Raw genomic sequence first — 21,762 nt, 5'->3', positions numbered from 1 at the left:
AATAGGCCAAATGGTAAAAATCTGTCATAGGTACACTGGAATGAAGATCTGTTGGCTGAGGTTTGGTGTGCCGTTCCAGTGACGCAGCAGACAAATCTAGGATAAAATACTTTCGAGTGCTCAGATAGAGGTTGGTAAAGAGATGCTAAATCAGTTTACTGGTATTCAGGTCACAAGTGTAAGTCAGACTAATAGAAACGAAGTGTGAAAATTCTTCCTCCATATCCTCTAGCAGCTGCTGGGGCTTTTTTAAGACTCCCAAGTATGCGGCCTTACTGTAATGTTGTACAGCAGCAGTGTCATATCAGCTGCTACTAGATAACCAGGGCAGATTTTGCATCTCTTAGCAGTGCTGTCACACACCAGTCTCCAAAAGTCCTTAACAGCTTGCATTAGTTGAAATGATTTCATGAAGAATGATGTCTTAGGAAAATTCAGTTAGGGACTCCTAGGTGCAAACAGATGACCTCTTTCTTCATTGTTTACACAAAAACAGCTCTTAAGATTCTGCAGTAATGATCATTACCCAATTTAGGCACAGCTATGACACAGTGGATAAGGGGACGCTGGCACTAGATTTTGGTACATCAGAAACTACTAAGGTCATACAGCTGTTGGGTAATTCCCCTTACCTCCAGGGATCAGCAGCTTTGTAGAATAAAAAGTGAAATATTTGAAACCATCCACAAAATCCTGTCAATGACGTATTATGAAATTCCAGCATAAACACAGCTAGGATTAAAGCCATCCTGTCGGGTTTGTGTCATTTTTCTATTAGGAAGGTATTTGGATCCTTCAGATTCAATGCTGATCTCCATTTCTCTAATTATTGCCAAGTTTCAGGAAACAGTAATAAAATTATTTCTTAATAAAATATATTACTTTAATACAATCATAGAATCATTAAGTTTGGAAAAGACCTCTGAGATCATCAAGTCCGACCAGCAACCCAACACCACCATGCCTCCTAAACCATGTCCCCAGGTGCCACATCCACATGTTTTTTTGAACACCACCAGGAACGGTGACTCCACCACCTCTCTGGGCAGCCTGTTCCAATGCCTGACCACTCTTTCAGTAAAGAAAGTTTTCCTAATATCCAACCTAAACCTCCCCTGATGCAACTTGAAGACATTTCCTCTCGTCCTATTGCTTGTTACTTGGGAGAAGAGACCAACACCCACCTCACTACAACCTCCTTTCAGGTAGTGGTAGAGAGTGATAAGGTCTCCCCTCAGCCTCCTCTTCTGCAGACTATACAACCCCAGTTCCCTCAACTGCTCCTCAGAAGACCTGCTCTCCAGACCCTTCACCAGCTTCGTTGCCTTTCTCTAGACACTCTCCAGCACCTCAATGTCTCTCTTGTACTGAGGCTCCCAAAACTGCACCCAGTATTTGAGGTGTGGCCTCACCTGAAGCAGATCAAGCCTTCCTGACCTCAAGACTTCCTACCCTCAAGCAGATCAACACTCCTGCCCAACTTAGTGTCATCTTCAAACTTACTGAGGGTGCACTCGATCTCCTCGTCCAGATAACTGATAAAGTTATTAAACAAGACTGACCCCAAAACTGAGCCCTGGGGAATCCCACTCATGACCGGCCACCAACTGGATTTAGCTCCGTTCACCACAACTCTCCGGGCTCGGCCATCCAGCCAGTATTTTACCCAGCAAAGAGTATACCATTCCAAGCCACGAGCCACCAGCTTCTCTAGGAGGGTGCTGTGGGAGACAGTGTCAAAGGCTTTGCTAAAGTCCAGGTAGATAACATCCACAGCCTTTCCCTCACCCACCAGGAGGGTCACCTGGTCATAGAAGGAGATCAGGCTGGTCAGGCAGGACCTGCCTTTCATGAACCCATGCTAGATGGGCTTTCGCCCTTTTAATTTTCTCTCTGGAAGACCTAATGAGATCCCTGCTCTCTTCTTGAGTTGCCTGCCCCTTCTTCCAGAAGTGGTAAACTCTCCTTTTTTTTTTTTTTCCTGCTTGATGCATGTATATTGCCAAACCACTTTTTAAATAATTACATAATTATTACCTTGTTTAGATACCAAAAAGCTACAACAGGAGCTTTTTGGTGCGTGACAGTTTTAGTGTTTGCCGAGAGTGACCCCTTACCCCATTTGCTAATGCCCATTCTGCCAGGAATTAAAAACTTGCTAATTTTCTACATGTCCCGAATTAAAAGTCAGAGTTTATGACATAGAAAGAAACACTTGAGGTCAGTGTATTGAAACTTGCTTTTCTGTGGGTCCTGGGGAGAAAATAACGCGGGCTCCCCAGACACCAGCACCCGCTGCCGCGGCTCTGCCGTTCCCGCGCCCGGGCGAGCGGACCCCGCCGTCCCTCCCGAGCGGCTCTCCCGGTGCTGCGGACCCCGCTGGCCGAGCCGCGTCCCCGAGAGGCAGCGGTAGGTCTAAGGTGGAAGCCTCGCTGCCGGCGAGCGGGCAGCTGCTGCGGGAGCCCCGCGCCGCCTGCGCCGCCCTGGGCAACGCGGGAGCAGCGGAGCACCGGGGGGCAGTCCGTCTGTCCGAGCCAGCGGTGGCGGGCAGCCGCCGGAAAAACGCCCGGGCGGCTGCCCCTCCCCGAGCAGACCGCGGCAGAGGGGGGACCCCTTCCCTCGCCGCGGGGCGGGGCGCGGCGGGGTTCGGCCCGACCCCTGCGGGGCCTGGGGCGGGCGGGGCGCAGCAGCTCCCGGTGCCTGCGGTGGAGGATGAGCGGCGGCGGCGGCGGCGGCTCCCTGCCTGCCGGGGCTGCCCCGGCGCCCCCGGCCCCACCGGCCTCGGCCCTCTCGGCCCGCGGCGCCCGCATCGCCGGCGGCGCCCCGGGGCTGCTGGATGCGGGCTTTGCCCGCTACGCGGCCGACCCTTTCGATCGGGAGCTGAATCCGCAGGTGCGGGGAGCGGCCGGGCGCGGGGCTCCCCCCGTGCCGGGAAGCTGCCGGGCCCGCCGGGCGGCGGGGTGGCTCCGGTGGGCTCGCAGAGCCCCGCTGGGTGAGACCGCGGGGGGCGCTTTCCTCCTCGTGCAGCCGTGTCGTTTAACATTTAATGCCTTCTCTTCCAGGGCATCCTCAATTTGGGCACAAGTGAGAACAAGCTTTGCTTTGACTTAATAGAGAAGAGAGTAAGTCCTCCGAGCAATCGGGATTTAACCATCGGTCCGTCTTTGAGAATTTTGAAGTGTCCGGTTAACAATTTAGCACAGACGAAGTAACGCGGAGGGTGGGATACCGGCGGTGCTGTGACTGGCAGCTTTCCCAAGGAAGCATGCTCTGCGTGTTTATATGGGCTGCTCCAGTTGCATGCTCGGAAATAATTTGCCAAGTAATATTTACACTGAAAATTTGCCTCTGTTTGAAAACCAGAATAGTTTGGGTTTTGCTTGAGCTTCATTCATTTTGGCTTGAGCATGTACTCCAAGCAGAAATGATACAAGGCTCTGTTCCTGTTTCAGCAGAAAATACTGCTTTGGATCGCTAGCTTCCAGGAAGACGTTTATTTTCAGAGGGGAAAATAACGGCCTGATAAGAGGCTCACTTGTCTGATGGCAAAGACAATTCGCCTGAAAATGCTCCATATGTGAAATCCAGACTTCGAGCAAAATTAAAGCTACTACTCAAAGGTTACACTGCTGTGCACCGCAGTAAGAGCCAGTCCCTGAAATGCAACTGTGGGGAAACTGCACATTCTTTAAAGGCAAGATTTCCCCCAGAGTTACTAATTCTAGTTCATCTGCTGGAAAGCTTGGTGTTCTGCCTTATGTGTTAGCAAAACGGAAATCTGGTTGCCGGGCTAGCTTCTGCAGCTTGCCACTACCTCTCGCTTCTCCTTCCTACTTCCACGAGTAATGAATTTGCACTAGTGCAACTGCTGGTGCATTTGCAGTGCTTGTGACAGAGGGTCAGGCATAAACTCAACGTACAGATCGGTTAGCTAATGAGTTGGCAGTGCTGGCAGTTGGAGAGAATTTTGTTTCTTAGTAATAAACCAAAACTGATGCCACAACAAATATAGGACTGAGCCAATTTTAAGGAGGGACACCTGCTTTGAGAGCAAGAAAGTCACTGCTGATAATACAGCTGTTTTTCTTCTCTAACAGACAGGGTTGCTGTCATTTTTCTTCTCTTGGTTCAGAAACTAATCAAAGTTAACATGTGAATTAAAAGCTGATATCGTAAATATTGCAAGTGTTGTTTGAGCTTTGATATATCTCAGAACTGGCTGCATAATCTCTTGGTTAAAACTGGGATGCTTTTCCTTAATGTGTTACTCAGGACTTGTTTTAATATGCGACAGAATAATCCAATAAATCTTTCATTATTTTCTTTCTTCATTTTGATTACGTTTTAATGTTGTTTCCTAATATCTTAAAACCAAAAAGAAGTGCAAAGTATAAACATAATCGTAACTCATGAGTTCTGTTCTCCATTTCCTTAATGTTACTGAATAATGTTTTATGTAAAAAATAATCAAGTTCTGCAACAGAACTCCCAAGGTTTTGTGTGTTCAAGTGTTCAACTCCCCTGTGCTCAGCAGTGTCTCTCTTTCATGTCACTAGCTCACAAGACCCGACATGAATTATCTGGAACCTGACCTCTTCCAGTATTCTGACACGCAAGGTACTAGAAGGTAAGAATTTTGTGTTCCCGTTTATCACGTTGCTTCTTGTCAGTGCTAGTCATGGCTCATGTGAAGCTGGGTGCGGTTTCATTCCTCTGGTAAGCCCAAAGGGTAGGTGTGTTACCGTTACCGGCACGCTGGCAGGCTTTTGGGTCCCTGTGCAGGAGTGGAGTAACTTTTCTGGATTTTCGTTCTGTTTTTTTCCCCACCCTCAATGTGCCACAAAGACCTGGGATGCCAAAGGTCAAAGATCCAGGGGCTTGCTGGCAAGCAAGACAGCGTGTATGGATGTGGTGAATCGTAGTGATGTGGTGAATTGCTCCTGGAATTCTAGTCTCAGTGAGGAATAAACTGAAACTCTGGGGGCTGTGAAGAGTAGAGGTGAAATATTGGCTCCCTGAAGTTCGATAGGAACTCCACCGTCACCTTCACACGGGCTGAAAGCCTGTCTTGTTCTAAAGAATTGTCTTTGTCTCAGGTTTCACTGTTTCTGGTACCGAAATTCTTGTTATTTCTCCAAAGCCAGATCCTGCTTGGGCTCAAAGAGGCTTTAGTTTCTCAATTTTCTACTGTACAGCAATAATAGTTGAGTCACAGTCACTGTTATTCAAGGTAACAGATGGCTTCTGTGTGCTTCTGTCTCACAAAATGTAGCACACTGGATATCTGAGGAAATTATTTAATCAAAATCTTCAAGGCTTTCGTAACAGAATGAATTGTGTGTTTGTTCTGGTTCTGGTAAGCTTCATTCTTCTTTGCATCTTCTGTGCTTTTTTTCCCCAAAGAAATACGTGATTGCATATTTGACTTTAATTCTGTATTTTAGCTTCAGAGAAGAAATTGCCAAATTTCTAACTGACTATGCCAGAGCTGCAAAAGCACTGAATCCGGAACATGTAAGACAAGTGCTTTATCTTTGCATCTTATTTTAATTAAACTGATAAAGATGAATAAATCTGAACGCAAATGTCTGCAAGATACTGCAGGAGGGATACATGCAGGATTTGTAGAAGTCTTAGTAGTGTTTATTTGCCATTTGAAAAAGTGGGTAAGGTGTAACGCTCAAGGACTAGTGTTATAGGTGTAATAGTGTGGCTTTTTCACTCTGTTTTTTTGGAATTTAAACTAGTGCTGATATTTATGAATTTATTAATTTAAACAAGTGCTGATATTTCTGCTAAATATTTCATTGCTGAATGAAAGCTTGTACTGCTTCTTTCAGATAACTGTTATGAATGGCTGTTGTGCTGTTTTTGCTACTCTGTCAACTGTGTTATGTGACCCTGGTGGTGAGAAAAAAATTGATTATTTTACTTAAAAACATTCATTAGCAGTTAATATAATTGTATTGTGACTTCTGACAGCCTTCTGTTACTCTAACTGCCTTGAGTGAAGCAAGGCATGGTATTCGTCACTGGCAGAGCATCTTTGAAATAATGCCTTTATTTCTAGAACGGTGGAAAATGTTTGAGATAGCAGCAGGCCCACTCACTTTCTGGAATGCAATCTATAGGGTTTTTTTAAGAGCATTGTAGGAAGAGGAGAAGGGTAGCAAGAGAATGCAGTGTATTTTGAAAACTATGAGACAAAGCAGTGGGAAGCATGGTGGAAGCTGGAGGGAGCAGGCACCCAGGGATGGAGGTGTACTGGGTTGAAATCTGGGACCCAGACAACATTTGGGTAACTGGGCAAGGAAAAAACGTAGAAGGAATTTGGGACACAGGAAAGGAGCTCCAGCAAAAGAGGGATTCCTGGTCAAATAAGGGTGGTGGTGAGGAGGAAGCAGAGGTGGGAATGCAAAGCAGAAGGAGTGGAGTCCCAGGAAACAATCTGCTCACAGCAGAAGTGGACAGTAGAAGAAAAAAGAGAGCTCAGCAAGGGAAAATGGTTTCCTTTCTGGTTTGGAATGAGGAAAGCGGTGTAGGCATGCAGTACAGCGGAGACGGGGAAATCCATGAAGATCTGCCAGGGAAAGAAGGTGAGCAGGATTACTTACATGCAGGAGGCTGTGCCACCCCCATAGCACCCTGTTACTGGCACCAGAAGCCCTTGGGAGGAGCGTGGAGTGATGCAGAGCAATGTGATGCAATGACTTCAGCATATTGGTGGCAAAAGCGCTGTGAAACCAGTTAGGTTGTTTTAGCTTTAAATGATAATGTTTACTGAAGGCTACTTGTATCCATGTCTATTTTGATATGCTCAGATTTCATTGTATTTGCACAGTTTTAACAGGAACTCTTCCACTTCAACACTGACACGCTCCTTTTTACCCCTTTGGTAATGTGGGAAGCCCACTCTGCCCCCTCTGAAACCCTGCCACGCCAGGCTTTTGCAATATCTCCAGGAGAACACCAACCTGGGGCTTCTTCACAGCCAAAAAATGAAGAACCAAGTTCCACAGTGCTGTAGGCTCCCTGGCTGCAAGAAAGCACCTTGGCAACCAGAAAGAAGTGGTTGAGATGTGCAGCAATTCCTGATGAAAAATTGATAGTAACAGAGCATTAGCAAAATACTGAAAGCATGATCACTATTTGTCATTATGATTTAACTAACTAACTAACTATATAAAATAAGTAGTTGATCAGGTCCATTCCCTTTTACTGAAAATATACGTGACTCCTGAATTTGCTATTGCAAATGCTAAGGAAGAATATTGGGAAAGAATTCAGTTGATGGACATACGCTATATTTTAAGTTTTGTTTAAATATTGGTTTAGGCCACAGTGAAGGCTTTGAGATGAGATCAGATGTCAAGTTCTTAGGTTGTCAGTTTAGTCGATTAGAGTATAATGAAATAATTGCTCATGAGAAATGTTGATTTAATTTTTTACTTTTTCTAGATGGGTATCTTATTCCAGCTCCATACTATGGTGGTTTAAATTTGAAAACATGGCTATATGGCGGAATACAGCCTGTTCATGTGCCCTTGTTCAGTGAGGTAAAGCTTTAGCTATTCACATACATTAACAGACATTTCACAGGGAACAACCAAAAAAGCCTGAAAATGCAAACAGGGTTCAAGTGAAGAGACAGGACCAGTCTAGCACTTTAGGAGACAGCCTGTCTTCTTCTCAGACTGCAGCACGATGGGAACTTGGTGTCATCAGATGTGTAGGATTACATTCATTCTGTGCAGACACTGTTCTGCACCAATGTGCTGGATTATAATTTGTCAGATGTAAGTCTGTCAGTCCTACTACGCGTAAATTTGGTTTGTAGATTTTCCCCCTTAAGCACTGAAAGATGTACCTACCGCGTAAGTTTTATAACATTGGTTCCCCTTTTGAAAGCTCAGTAATCTGTGAGGCAAGTCAAAGAGGGGTAGCATCTTTTATAAGACTAAATGGTACAGTCGGGGGGGGGGCAATTATCTTTCAAGTACACAAATTCTTCTGTAAGTCGCTGATAGTGTAGTTGTAGGTAAGGGCAACATTTAAAAACAAAATAAATTAGTTATATAGAAAAGACTGATCTCAGTTTTAGATTCTTTTGTTTTATAACAGCTGGTAGCAATTGTATTTTCACCAGGTGGGAGTGTTTCTTCACTGTCTTCTTTTTTATTTTTTATGGTTTTAATATTTTTTAATTCTTGTTGGGTTTTTTTTGTTCTGTAGGTGACTGATGAAGAAAGTCACCCTTTCCAGTTAACAGTTGAAAAATTAGAAGACGCGTTACAGAGAGCTAAAAAGCAGGTATCAGTAACATTGATTTCTGATTTTCATGTTTTCCTAGTTATTTTGTAAGCAGCGTGTGTTCTCAGCATTGAAGCATTTGCACAGTTTCATCTGTGCAGATTTGCAGTCTTGTGACTGAGTGGGTCCAACTCTAGCAACAGGAGTCAAACTGATTTTATAATCTGGAAACTGTAACAAAATGCAGAGAAACTCCCTGACTCTATTTTACGAAGAACAGATCTTAACTTGTGTTTCAAGACCAGTTTTCTTTCTCTGTAGATTTGAATGGAATTTGAAGTGTTGTAAAGAAGCTATTGTTCTGTCCTCAGAAGAGATAATATGCTACTGTAACAATCCACTCAATTAAAGAAACAATTCTAATTTCATTTAGAAGAGGGTTCTTCTGAGCTCTAGCTAAGAAGGAATTGCTAGCAAACAAAAAATTACAAATGTACTTTCTCTGGAGTTTAGCAAACTTCATTAGTTCAAAATACTTAGCATGTTCAGTGATCTTATTGTGCTCAGGATTGCATAAATAAGGATATTACTGCTTGTCACATACAATTTTTTTGTTCCCATTCCTCTCTGTCTTTGGAACTGTTTGTCTTCCCTGTGGAAGTGTGCAGTTTTGTGAGGGGCCACAAAATAGTGCTCACCAGTATTTAAAGCTAAAATATTTCCTCTTCTTATTGTCTTGATATTCATAATCCACTCACTTCATGCAAAATTATACATGCACTTAATCTAAACTGTTTACACTCATCCTTGAGAAGATCGAACCGAGGAAGCACAGGCTGAATAGTGAAATATTTTACCAAAGATGTGGTGGTGGTGGCAGTAGTGATGTTTCAAAACATTAAGTGAGATAGAATTCTTGTGTCCTCTTCCAGGGTAGAAAATGAGGTTTAACAATTGATAAAGCATATAGTTACAGGGAAGGTCACTTAGAAAGGTCAGTTATAAGTAAGGTCGAATGCAAAAAGTGGGTATTTTGGATACAGGCAAATGTGTGCATAACATTTTTTTATAGATATGTCTGTCGATGCTGTCCTTGTTAGCTAATTGCCTGGTCAGCATGGTGCCTATGTTTAGACACCATCTGTATGTCTGTGTCATCTGTCTGTGCCTTTGCCAGCCAGCGTGAGCCCGAGCATGCAGGCATTTATCAGAGGGAGGCAGCTAGCATCCCTGCTGTGTTACTGTGGCTGTCAGAACATGAACTGGCTGAACAAGGTGCTGGATCACAGACCAGATAAACTCTTTAGAGACTGTGTTTGTCATCTAGAGCTGCAACTGTTCTCACGAATAATATTATAAACATCAGCTTTGGATACATGCAATATAAATAGCTGGAAGAACTAGGCTAGACCAGCAGTTGCGAAACTGCTGTCCCACAGCAGCTGATCCTATGAGCAATAATGTCTCACTCAGCATCTTCTGCCGAATATACGTCAAATGTCAACTACACTAACTATGCTGTTGTGCAATGGGGTACTTGTGGAACAGCTGTTTGTGCTTAGTATTGGCATCTTGCCTCGTTTTCAGGTAATTTCCAGGTAGCTGGAATCAAAGGCAATACACTGAAAGTTCATTTCTTGTGAAGTTCTTGCTCACAATACCCATAAATGTTCAAACAAATGGCCCATGACAGGGAAAGCAAGTATCAGGTCTTCCTCATCATTGAACTTTATTTCCTGGAGTGCCCTGGGAGTTGGTCTTTGCAAATAATCAGCTTTGGAGGAGGCTTGGGTGGAGTGAGAATTTGCAGTGGGTGAGGTTTTCTGAAAATTAAAAATCTGGAAACAAAAAATAATAATTTCAAGTTTATCCCAAACATGAATTAATAAGGTAACTCCTCATGTTGATATGTTTAAAGTCTTGAAAGTTCCTGCTGTAGTCATTACACTGTTTGATTGTGTACAATAAAAATATATTTGATGCATATAGCTTATGTTAATGTACATTAAGGATTTCTTATCAAATAGAAAATAGGTGATTTCTGAAAAATGCTTTGCTATGTTTGTACTTGTAATTTAATTTTCGATGATGTGGGACACTTCTTATTACACAGTAGAATATCTAGCTTCTGTGGAGAGAGAATTTCCATAACAGAAATTCTGCACTGTTGATAAATATAATTTAAAAAGTAATTATTTGCCCAAGACCTCTGCACATCTCAGAACACCAAGTAATTAAATTTTCAGTCTTCTGCAGATTCTATTACTTGTTTAAAGAAACAAGCAACATTGAAAAATAAATACTTGGCAGGTTATTAGATGTCAAAGTCCAATTTCTGTTTAGCTCTTCCGTGTTATCAACAGTGACTTTGCTCAGTCCTGGGGAATTATTTTGGAAGCATGGTGTAGAACCAGTATTAACCCCTACAACACCATAATCTTGCCTGTTGATATCAATAGGTGTTTCAAATGAGTCTTAACCTGATTTTCATTTGCTAATAATCTATTTAGTATGGGTTTTTGGGTGGTATTAGATAATTATGAAACAAGGGGGGTAGCTGGAATGTTAGTCTGTATAGTAATTACAGTATCTAATTAAATAATTTTCAAAAGCTGGTTTTCACTGAGGGATTTACAAACATCCTCGCTGCATCTCTTGCTAGTCATTGGTTTGATGTTGTTTGTGTCTCCAGCTATCAGTTTTTCTTTTTCCAGGGCATCCGAGTCAGAGCATTAATCCTGATCAACCCCCACAATCCATTAGGGGACATTTACCCAGCACAGCTACTGAAAGAATGTCTAGAGTTTGCGCACAGGTTTGAGCCCTAGTGCTATTTGTTTGGTATTTAATTTTCAATGCAGTATAGCAGTGTTGAAAAGTCACCTTTGGTGTTCACCTCTTCTTTGCTTGTTTATGTTCAGAGGAGGGACCTGATTGTGTTTCTTGTCTAACTATCCTATTTACTTGACCTTTCTGGGAACAATAGGATAAATTACTTAAACTGGGATCCAAAAATGTCTTTCTGAATGAAATACCATTGGGAATTTTTTTTTATGTGTAGTTTAAACTTTATGAAGTTTTTTATTTGCCTAACAATGTTTCTTTACTAAACTGCTTTGATGCATGACTCAGAAAAATGACAACAGGTGAATATCAGTCTTTAGCAGTAGTAGTAAACACGGCCAGCATCCTCATTTGAAACATCATAGAATCATTAAGGTTGGAAAAGACCTCCAAGATCATCAAGTCCAACTGTCAACCCAGCACCACCGTGCCTCCTAAACCATGTCCCCAGTGCCACATCCACATGTTTTTTTGAACACCTCCAGGGATGGTGACTCCACCACCTCTCTGGGCAGCCTGTTCCAACGCCTGACCACTCTGTCAGTAAAGAAAATTTTCCTAATATCCAACCTAAACCTCCCCTGATGCAACTTGAAGACATTTCCTCTTGTCCTATCGCTTGTTACTTGGGAGAAGAGACCAACACCCACCTCACTACGACCTCTTCTCAGGTAGCTGTAGAGAATGATAAGGTCTCCCCTCAGCCTCCTCTTCTCCAGACTAAAGAACCCTAGTTCCCTCAGCTACTGCTCGTAAGACTTGCTCTCCAGACCCTTCACCAGCTTTGTTGCCCTTCTCTGGACATGCTCCAGCACCTCAATGTCTCTCTTGTACTGAGGCTCCCAAAACTGCACCTAGTACTCAAGGTGGCCAATTTTAAATAAGAGCTGAGTGGGACCATACTCAGTCCAGAGAACTATATGATTGAGCATGCAGTTGGAATTTTGTTTCAGATACATGGAATGTTATTGCTGCTGCGAAATACAGAATATGTATAAATAGAAGTTGGTGATGCACAAGTGCCCACAGCATGCCTTGTGTCCTCTTTGTGTAAAATTTGCAGGGGAATATATTAGCAAATAGGCGTGCTTATGGATACTTTGCTATGGCAGTAGTTGACATTAAAAATATATTTATGCAAAGAAATTTCTTTAAAATATGTTAACATGCCTGTATTTTTCTGTAGACATGAATTGCATGTAATAATGGATGAAATATACATGCTGTCTGTTTATGATGATACCACCTTCACCAGTGTTCTTAGCTTAGACTGGTAAGTGGGATTCCTTAGCAGGCATTAGAAGATATTTAATCCTAAGTAGAACCTGTACCATTTTTGTCAAACTTCTGGTTAGCTAGTGTAACTGGTATAGTTTGAATTAACTCATATCCAACTCTTTGCAACTATGAGACTAGTTAATACGAGAGATCTTCTTCACAGACGGCTTTAAATGGCAGATCTCTTGCTTCCAGCTAATGTGTATGATACATGATAACAATAAAAATTGACAGAGCCCTTAATCATTTTGCCACTGCTTTTCTTTGGTGTTTCCAGTTACACAGCCTGAGAGTGAAGTTCTCACTGCAGTGGTAATGAAGTTGCCTAAGGTTGTGCAAGTTACCTGCTATAATGCGTCTCCCTCCTGACGAGTATGCTGTTGGGCTCTTAGTTTCCTAACAGATGATGGAAAGAATAAACATTTCAAGACTATTTAAACCTATTGGTATCTGACTAATAAAACTTCTCTCCCCAAAAGCATATGATTGGCTTTGTATAACTGCATACATTTCATACCCATGGGAAATTTCCAAGTCCATCCAAGTACAACCAGGCTCAGAGAGTGACTGGCTGTTGCCTCACCCACACAAGACTGTGAACCATAAACGAAACCTGAAAAAGTACTTTCGTGATTGTGAAAGTTGACCCAGCTTCATTAGGCTGAAGAAGGAAATTTCTAGCCTTGGCGCTGCTTACACGAGATTACACAAAGGAGAAAAAAACCCCATCACCTGCAGTGGTACACTGAGGTGTGTTGTGTTGAGCTGCACCTCACTGTGGAGAGGCATGCCCTAACACGTTCACGTCCCCCTTCCCCAGCCTGAAATGAAGCGCAGCTGAGCAAACAGTTCTCCTCCATCAAGTACAAGAGTGGTTGTGCCTTTGTTTTAATATGGGTGTGATCACTAACTCTGCAGTGGGAGTCCTGGGTTTGAACCAGACCATTATATCTTACCACAGATCCTTGCTGGGTTGGTTTTTTTTTGTGTGTGTGTGAATGATTGCCTCGGCACATGCTTGGGAGATGAGTGTCATAGGATAATGTTTTCTTAAAAGACTCTGAAAAAATGTCATGTCACTTTAGAGGATTATATACTGATTTTACTAAAAAAATTACTACGATTTTTACAAATTTAAACATTTTTGTAACCTGCATAACTTGTTCTTCTATACCGACAGTCTTGACTTCCTCTTTTCTCACTCAGTTTACCAGATCCAGAACGGACACATTTTATGTGGGGTTTTAGCAAGGTAGGCCAAGATACTACATTTACGTTTTCTATTTAAGATATTTCTCCACAAACATTACTTGGGCTATTCTGATATAATTTGTGTTATAGGTGCCAAACTGTTTATTAGTTTGTTTTCTTTTTCAATACTGTAAAATTTGTTGAAGTTCAGAGTTTAATATGGGATCTGCTTTACAGGAACAGCTAACGCATATGTGTTAAAGGCATTGTAACATATAAGCACATTTCATATCTGTTGCATTTTGCCTTTTCTTCCCTTGGAGGGAAAAGTAAATTGATGACTGCTTGGAAACAATAGTGGGATATAATGGGAACAGCCCAAGGGTTGGAGCCAAGCATGTTTTCCATTGTCGGCCTGTGAAGCAACCCTGTTAAAGCCACTGACCTCCCTGCGACACAGTTGTTTAGAAGTTGCTGGCTTGTTTTTATCACACTTGGGACTCCATTTGGCAATGTGGAGAATTTACTTCAGAAGGTTTTATTTTTTTTCCTGTGCATCAAAATGACTCTACACTTGTTAGCTTGACAAAGCACAAACATAAAGTAAAAATTGCATCTCTCTCTCTTCTTTTTGTCCTCCAAGGATTTTGGTATGAGTGGTATCAGAGTTGCAGTATTGTACACCAGAAATCATGACATTCAGAAAGCTGTGAATCAACTGGCTGTCTTCCATAGCTGTCCTGGACCTGTTCAGCATGTTCTCAGTCAGGTTCTTAGGGACAGAGGTTAGCCACACTAGAAATGTTTCCATTGAACTGTTCTATTTTTCCGTGGCAGGTGGAAATAAAACAGAGTTATGTTTTTCTTGCTTTGATAGATTGGTTGGATAATGTGTTTTTTCCCACCAACAAAAAGCGACTTAAACAAGCACAGACTATTCTTGTGGATGGGCTGGCAGAAGTTGGAATACCTGTGCTCAAAAGTTCGGGAGGACTCTATGTGTGGGCAGACTTCAGAAAAGTATGTAAGAAGTTTGAAAAGGGGTAGGAATGTGGAAGTTGGAACTGTAGAAGTCCCTTGTGCATGCTGTTACACACCTTGTTATCAGGTCCTGGAAACCTGTTTCAATGAATTTATGCACTTGTTCAACCTTTAATAAAAACAATTTTCTTCTTCTAGTTCTTAAAATCACAGACATTTGAAGCTGAACTTGAATTATGGCAGAAGCTCCTTGATAAAAAACTCCTGATCAGTCCTGGAAAAGCTTTTTATTGTTATGAACCTGGATGGTTTAGACTGGTTTTCTCTGATTCTTTAGATAAGATTTATCTGTGTAAGTGATTTTTACTTCCAATATGGCATGTAGTAGCATGCAAGTTTTAAGAAATGTTAACATTATAAATAATGAGTTAAAACCTAATTATTCTCTCTCAGCTCATGAGGGGTATTTTTAGAGTTTGTACCGAGAAATGTTGGATTGCCCCAGAGCATCAGTTACAAAGCACTTACATTGGATTACGTTAAACCTCTAAAGCTTTCAGAACTTACTTTTAAAAATTATTTTTACTCTATCAGAAGTGAGGAACAAAATTTTATGTGAAATGATTTTTACTCATTCAAATTATGCTTTATAACATGTTGGAATTGCCCACCATCCCTCATTTTTATGTAGCTCATGTTGGATATGAAAAACGTATCCATCTCTTAAGCTGTAAAATACTTAACCTTGAATGAATGCTTTATATTGTTGGCAAAGGGGGCATTTGTGAAGTAGTGCAAGCATGTAGAGTCAGGTAAAAGTGTAGATTGGAGGGAAATTCTTGGGTCATCCAGTACAACTTCCTGCTCAAAGCAGGGCGGTCTCGGAAGTCAGAGAGCAGGTTGATCTGGGCCTTGTTCAGTCAAGTTTTGAGACAGTCTAAAGATGGAGATTACACAGCTTCCCTGAGGAACCCATTTCAGTGCTTAATGACTCTCGTGGTGAATTTTTTTCCCCATATGTCCTGTCAGTATTCCCCTCTGTATTTCCTTTCTACAGGTATTCAGAGACTTGAGCAAATGTTGCACAGTTACACTGCTGAACCAGTCACAAACAACACATCTTCCACTGCAGATGCTTCATGCAATCCAGAAAAAGATTCTTCAGGCAAACCTTCAAACACACCAGGAGAAGGTGTCTCACAGCTTAAAAATTTACTTGTTTATTAATATCATATGTGCATTTAACATCTGGATGCAATTCAGCATGCTTGTGTTTGCTAAAGGTGTGTTTGACTTCAGTTATTTTTGTCTGTGACCTTGCATAACACTCTCGCTTCACTGTGACCTGGCATTAATAATCTTGCAAGTGGACTTGCTGAAGTTGAATTTGGAGGAAAATGGACCTCCTGGCTATTGTGAAATTAGCCCCTGTTAAGCACAGCACTTGAGTTTACTCCATTTCAAGAATGCAATGTGTCAGTAAAATTAGTATGAGATTTGGAAAACACTGGTAAAATGGTTGGGCATATTACTATGTATTATGGACTGTATATTTCAATCAGAATACTGAAAGTACTTAATCAGGTGATATTCAAGTTTTGCTAACCTTTTGTATCTTGTATATGTATGTATATGTATATGTTTTAGTATATTCATGGGATCTCTCTAAACATACACATCTCAAACATTTTATACACCTTTCTGTATATGCCCGCTAAGTGAGTACTTTCTGGGAAAGCATTTAGATTTTTGGCTTCAAGGCTCTCTTTCAGATTATTTCTGTGTACCTGTATTAATTGGATAGTGTTTTCATACATTAGCTAAAAAAAAAAGCACCCTTGAAGGTCTGTAACGTATACTCATTTGCCAGAGTTGTGTGGGGACTTTTTTGCTTTGTTTTTGATCTGTTGGTTTTGGGTTTTTTTAAAAGTATTTGCAGATTTAATTCACCATTTATTTAGGTTTGGTGAGAGAAAACTAGACTTGAAAAACTAGCAGACTGCTGCCATAGAGGCTCAGTAGAAGGATTGTCTCACTGTGGATCCCTAATAAACTTGGATTTTGTGCTCCTGATAGTAATGTGGCCTTTGATCTGTTTTTTCATGGCATTTAAACTTGGCAACCATACATTGTTCAGGCTGATAACATAAAGGTAAATAATCTTCCATACAGCAATTTTTAAAGCTCACAGAATCATGGAATAGTTGAGACTGGAAGGCACCTCTGGAGGTTGTATAGTCCAACGACCCTGCAGGGTGCAGGGTCAGCCAGAGCAGGTTGACCAAGACTGGGTCCAGTTGGGTTTTGAGTATCTCTAAGGATGAAGACTCCACAGCCTCTCTCAGCAGCTTGTAAAAAAGAGTACAATCACTCTTTTTTTACTAAAAAGTTTTTTCTTATGTTTAAACATAGAAATGTAAAACATTTCCTTTTCTTAGTTTGTACCCATTGCCCCTTGTTCTGTCACTGTATACCCAGAAGAGCCTGGCTTCATCTTACTTACACCCTCTTGTCCACTACTTATACACACTGATAATATCCCCCCTGAGTCTTCTTTATTCCAGGCTGAACAGTCCCAGATCTCACCCTCTCCTTGCATTTCAGATGCTCCATTCCATTAATCATTGTTGAGGCTCTTCACTGGACTTGTTTGAGTATGTCCATGTATTTCTTGTACTGGAGAGCCCAGAATACTGGGCCGCAGCACTCCAGATAGTCACACCAGTGCTGTGTAGAGAAGCCTGTGGTGTTTAACATTCATCTTGACAGGGAGTGAAGAGTGAAAGAGCATCAACAGGGAAAAGAGCTAATGGTTAAGCTTTTCAGGACTGTGAAAACAAAGGCCAGTAATAAAACACTACAGAAGACTTTCACAAAACTTGCTGACTCCACTTTGCAGGTGAAATTTACTGTAGGTAGAAGGAAAGGAAATGCAATATGCTAGGGTCTAACAACCATTACTCTTCAGTAATGATCCCCCATGAAATACTAGCTTGTTGTTAAGAGGAATTTGAATGTTTAAAATTATTAGAGAAGAAATAGACAAGACTTTAGAAAGTATTCTGTCATTATAAAAAAATCCACAATGTTTCTGCATGTGTGCTGTTGAAAGTTATGTGCAGTTTAGGTCCCCTTGCGTCAAAAAGCATAGGGCAGAAGTAGGAAAGTCAGTCCAGTCTGACTTTTTAAGACGAGCCTTAATCACGCACCTCTGAAACATAAGAGTGTTTCAGGAAGTAATATGGTGACTGCCCAAGTCTTAATACCCTTCTCTGAGGCATTAGAAGCTGGGATTTGGCCATTGTTGGAGGTAGGATCCTATGCAGAGTTTAGGGTTGCCTCAATACAGCTGTTCTCATGTTAATCTGACCCCCTGCTTCTGAGCACTGGGGAAAGAGAAAATGTAGAGATTTGTAACAGAAAAGTGAGGGTTTCTGTGGATGGCAGTGTGTGTGCAGGCACCAGCAGAAACAACAGAACAAGAAGGAAAGGCATGGTCTCTATTGATAAAGATGGACGCTGCTCCCAGTCAGTCAGACCAAGGAGTGGGGCAAGCCTGGATGGCCGGTGTGCTGCCAAGACCATAGCACAAACGGTTCCTCAACAGAGGGTCCTGTGCTCTGCAAGAGGAGGATGACAACAAGCCAGTATATCACACATGCCATTCCTTTATGGCATTAATATGAGTGCGTAAAACCAATTTGTTATGAGATTTGTTAAATAGATTTTTCTCCAGATCTTGCACTGGGTTTTGTTACACTGTTCTACAAGAACCATTGTTATTTGTTCCTACCTGCAATGAGTTGGTCAAAAATATTGTTGGTCACTAAAAGCTGAGGTGAACTTGTCAGTTTCTTTTCTGATAGTCTCAACTTATTCAGGGTGAGCTGTAGGTCATTACAAACCCTACAGAAAAAGTATATTGCAATATAAATTCCTGTCATTATCCCACAGTACTTGTTTCTATTTACAGCCTTATGTGGCTGTTGTTGTTTCAACATACCATTTCCACTTATCTCACCAAGGGTGCAATTAAGCCACAGTCAGGTTCTGCAAACTCTGCAGGTATGAAGCAGGTGCTTTTGGTTTTGTTTTGGCCAACAATAAATGCAGCATCTACTTCCATTCCCTTGACAGTCTGTGATCAGCGTCTTGGGACGAAGGAAGAAGCAGGACAGGTATTTTATCTTGCCTAGCAGAAGTCTATTACTAAACAGTTTAGAAACAAAGATCTGAGAGTGAAACAGAAGTTATTAGGATCAGCACCTATTGATCCTCCTGACACAAAACACTTGGTTTCTCGGCCGCACTGTATGACCGTCCCACTCCTGATTGTATGCAAAAGATGAACATAGGTAAGATTTTCAGTAAGTTTTACTGCCTGATATTTGATTTTAACCTTTGATGGTGTTCGTTGAATGTGTATTGAATTTTAAAATGCTTACGGCACAGCTACTTTGTGCAATCAGACCTCACATCTAGCTTATGCATCCAGCACTGAACTGACAGGTACACAGAGATCACCATGGTCTCACAGATAAAGGGCTTGCTTCTTGAGAAATATTGGTGAAGCTTTCCCTTGGCCATTCATTATGCTCTCTCCAGTCGATTCTTGTTTTGAAGTTATAGTCACTAATTGTTTTGTGGCATTTTGGAAGGTGAGAAATACATGGAAAAAACAACCCGGAACATCAGACTGATAGAACAAGTGCCAGCAAGATCCTGGCAGAAGGAGCACGTCACCACAAGACCAAAGAGGGAGGATCTCTTGACATTCTACCTCCGTATCCAGGATGCAAAAAACCCCTGTTCCTCTGTAAACCAGCAAAACAACGTTTTCACTCTGCCATGCCCTGACTACTTGAAGAGAGGTAACTGGAAAATTCCATATGCGGATTCCCATAATTTGGGAAGTAGAAACTCTCGAGAAAGGCTTGCTGATTAACAGGATAGGGTATCTTTAATTCTTAATGACTTACTGAAATCTAGGTTTGGGAGAGAAGAGGTTCCCAAATTCTGCTTACATATTTTGGATTCATTGCCACAAGCAGCCTTATAGTGTGATTTTATCCAAATGTGATCTTATCAGACAGAAAGGGATCATTGACTCTATAGGATACTACATATATTCAAAAGGATTATCAGAGTCTGACCTTCTGAAGACAAAAATAAGCATTCCTACTGATGTCCCCTAGAGAAAGATTGGTGTTAAGAAAAAAATTGTGTGTGTGTTTTGAACTTGGATGAGTTAACAGAGCCAGTTTGCAGCAAGGCACATTACATTGACAAAGTCAGAGAGGTGATGATCTCTTCAGAAAAGAAGTGGAGACAAGGACCGTGAACACAGATTGTGCGGGAGGGAAGCAGGAGCTTCAGACAGTAGCTTTGCCCCTAAAGAAAATCTAAACTGCTTCCTGAGAAAAGAGGAACACCCCTGTTGTATTCTCCGTAAATGAAAGGGTTCAGAAGATTTTGAAGGAGCCCAAATTGCCATATATAAGCTCATGCCTGGGTTTACTGTTCTGACGGGCAATACCCAGCACAGTATCTTGATGGTTTCAGGTAAAAACAACCTTTCAATCCACAGGTAGATCCCAATTATATTTCTGTTTCATTAAACAGACATTGAAGTACTTCAGCATTTCATCAAGCTGCATGAACCACGTGCAGAAGTTGTCCATGAAGAAGTTGTTATTATCACTGAAGAGGCTGAAGTTAACAAAAAGATGTTACCGAAGAAAAATAAACTCACTGAAGCTGTAAGACCAATGCAGGAATAAAGGAGTCGGTCGGCAAGCAGATGTTCCCCAAGAACTATTCTTTATAACACATAGGAATTCCCCACAGTCCCTCATTTTTATGTGGCTCATGTTAGTTTCTATATGCAAAGAAATTTCTTTTAAATATGTTAACATGCCTGCATTTTTCTATATGTAGACATGAATTGCATGTAATAATGGATGAAATATACATGCTGTCTGTTTATGATGATACCACCTTCACCAGTGTTCTTAGCTTAGACTGGTAAGTGGGATTCCTTAGCAGGGATTAGAAGATATTTAATCCTAAGTAGAACCTGTACCATTTTTGTCAAACTTCTGGTTAGCTAGTGTAACTGGTATAGTTTGAATTAACTCATATCCAACTCTTTGCAACTACGAGACTAGTTAATACGAGAGATCTTCTTCACAGACGGCTTTAAATGGCAGATCTTTTGCTTCCAGCTAATGTGTATGATACATGATAACAATAAAAATTGACAGAGCCCTTAATCATTTTGCCACTGCTTTTCTTTGGTGTTTCCAGTTACACAGCCTGAGAGTGAAGTTCTCACTGCAGTGGTAATGAAGTTGCCTAAGGTTGTGCAAGTTACCTGCTATAATGCGTCTCCCTCCTGACGAGTATGCTGTTGGGCTCTTAGTTTCCTAACAGATGATGGAAAGAATAAACATTTCAAGACTATTTAAACCTATTGGTATCTGACTAATAAAACTTCTCTCCCCAAAAGCATGTGATTGGCTTTGTATAACTGCATACATTTCATACCCATGGGAAATTTCCAAGTCCATCCAAGTACAACCAGGCTCAGTGAGTGTAAAATGTGTTCATCTGATTCGTGTCAATATGGAACTGTTTGTGCTTGTGTAACCGAGGGCTGTTCAATTGACTTGTTAACTGTCTTGGTGGTTGGAATGTTGACTGGCGATTTGTTGCTAACAGTGGAAGCATCCTGATACAAAGGAGAGTGCCAAGATGGAGGGGGCCACAGGTCGGCCAGTGATGATGGCAGGGAACTTCTTGGCTCAGAAGGCGCTAAAGCATGAAAACTGGGGGAAAGGTAATTCCGGCAGGGGGAGGTTGTGACCACCGACCCAATTCAGAACAAAAAAAAGACTTGCCCCCCCCACCTGTAAAGAGCATGCGTGCTAATGTACATGGCAAGCGTGGCTAATTTAAATACGGCTGACCAACGGCAAGTGGGATGCTTATCACTGACAAATGAGTGTAAACTTAGGCTTGTTTTTAGTAACTGTTATTAATTAAGCAACTGAATATAAACCCTGTAGTATTGTATGATGGTATGCACGTTAGGTGGAAGGATCCCCCGTGCATCCAGCGCTGCTTGCTTGTCTCTATTCAATAAATTGTAAACTTTAATTGAAATTCCGTTTAAGGCTAAATTAATTGTAACAGTGAGTGACTGGGTGTTGCCTCACC

At 41.6% G+C, this 21,762-nt stretch overlaps 1 protein-coding gene across 4 annotated transcripts; it reads left to right on the top strand.

Annotated features, from left to right (window-relative positions):
• Nucleotides 1-2,246: 2,246 nt before the first annotated feature.
• On the top strand, nucleotides 2,247-16,619 carry LOC142052563 (1-aminocyclopropane-1-carboxylate synthase-like protein 1). Of its 4 annotated transcripts, XM_075082835.1 has the most exons (15): nucleotides 2,709-2,892; nucleotides 3,063-3,122; nucleotides 3,453-3,641; nucleotides 4,557-4,627; nucleotides 5,445-5,514; nucleotides 5,841-5,907; nucleotides 7,459-7,556; nucleotides 8,233-8,310; nucleotides 10,965-11,065; nucleotides 12,281-12,367; nucleotides 13,579-13,624; nucleotides 14,207-14,348; nucleotides 14,441-14,583; nucleotides 14,743-14,896; nucleotides 15,602-16,619. In XM_075082835.1, exons 4-15 carry the CDS (start codon nucleotides 4,572-4,574, stop codon nucleotides 15,769-15,771), a joined length of 1,212 nt encoding a protein of 403 aa, XP_074938936.1. In that variant the 5' UTR covers nucleotides 2,709-2,892; nucleotides 3,063-3,122; nucleotides 3,453-3,641; nucleotides 4,557-4,571; the 3' UTR covers nucleotides 15,772-16,619. The 4 variants fall into 4 exon arrangements, with proteins under 4 accessions (XP_074938935.1, XP_074938933.1, XP_074938936.1 ...); XM_075082834.1 differs by lacking the exons at nucleotides 2,709-2,892; nucleotides 3,453-3,641 and adding an exon at nucleotides 2,247-2,409; XM_075082832.1 differs by lacking the exon at nucleotides 3,453-3,641 and having other exon boundaries at nucleotides 2,625-2,892.
• The last annotated feature ends 5,143 nt before the right edge of the window (nucleotides 16,620-21,762 follow it).

The sequence above is a fragment of the Phalacrocorax aristotelis genome, chromosome 2, assembly GCF_949628215.1.
Source record: "Phalacrocorax aristotelis chromosome 2, bGulAri2.1, whole genome shotgun sequence".
Classification (NCBI taxonomy): domain Eukaryota; kingdom Metazoa; phylum Chordata; class Aves; order Suliformes; family Phalacrocoracidae; genus Phalacrocorax; species Phalacrocorax aristotelis.
This window is presented reverse-complemented; position numbering and strand designations above follow the sequence as displayed.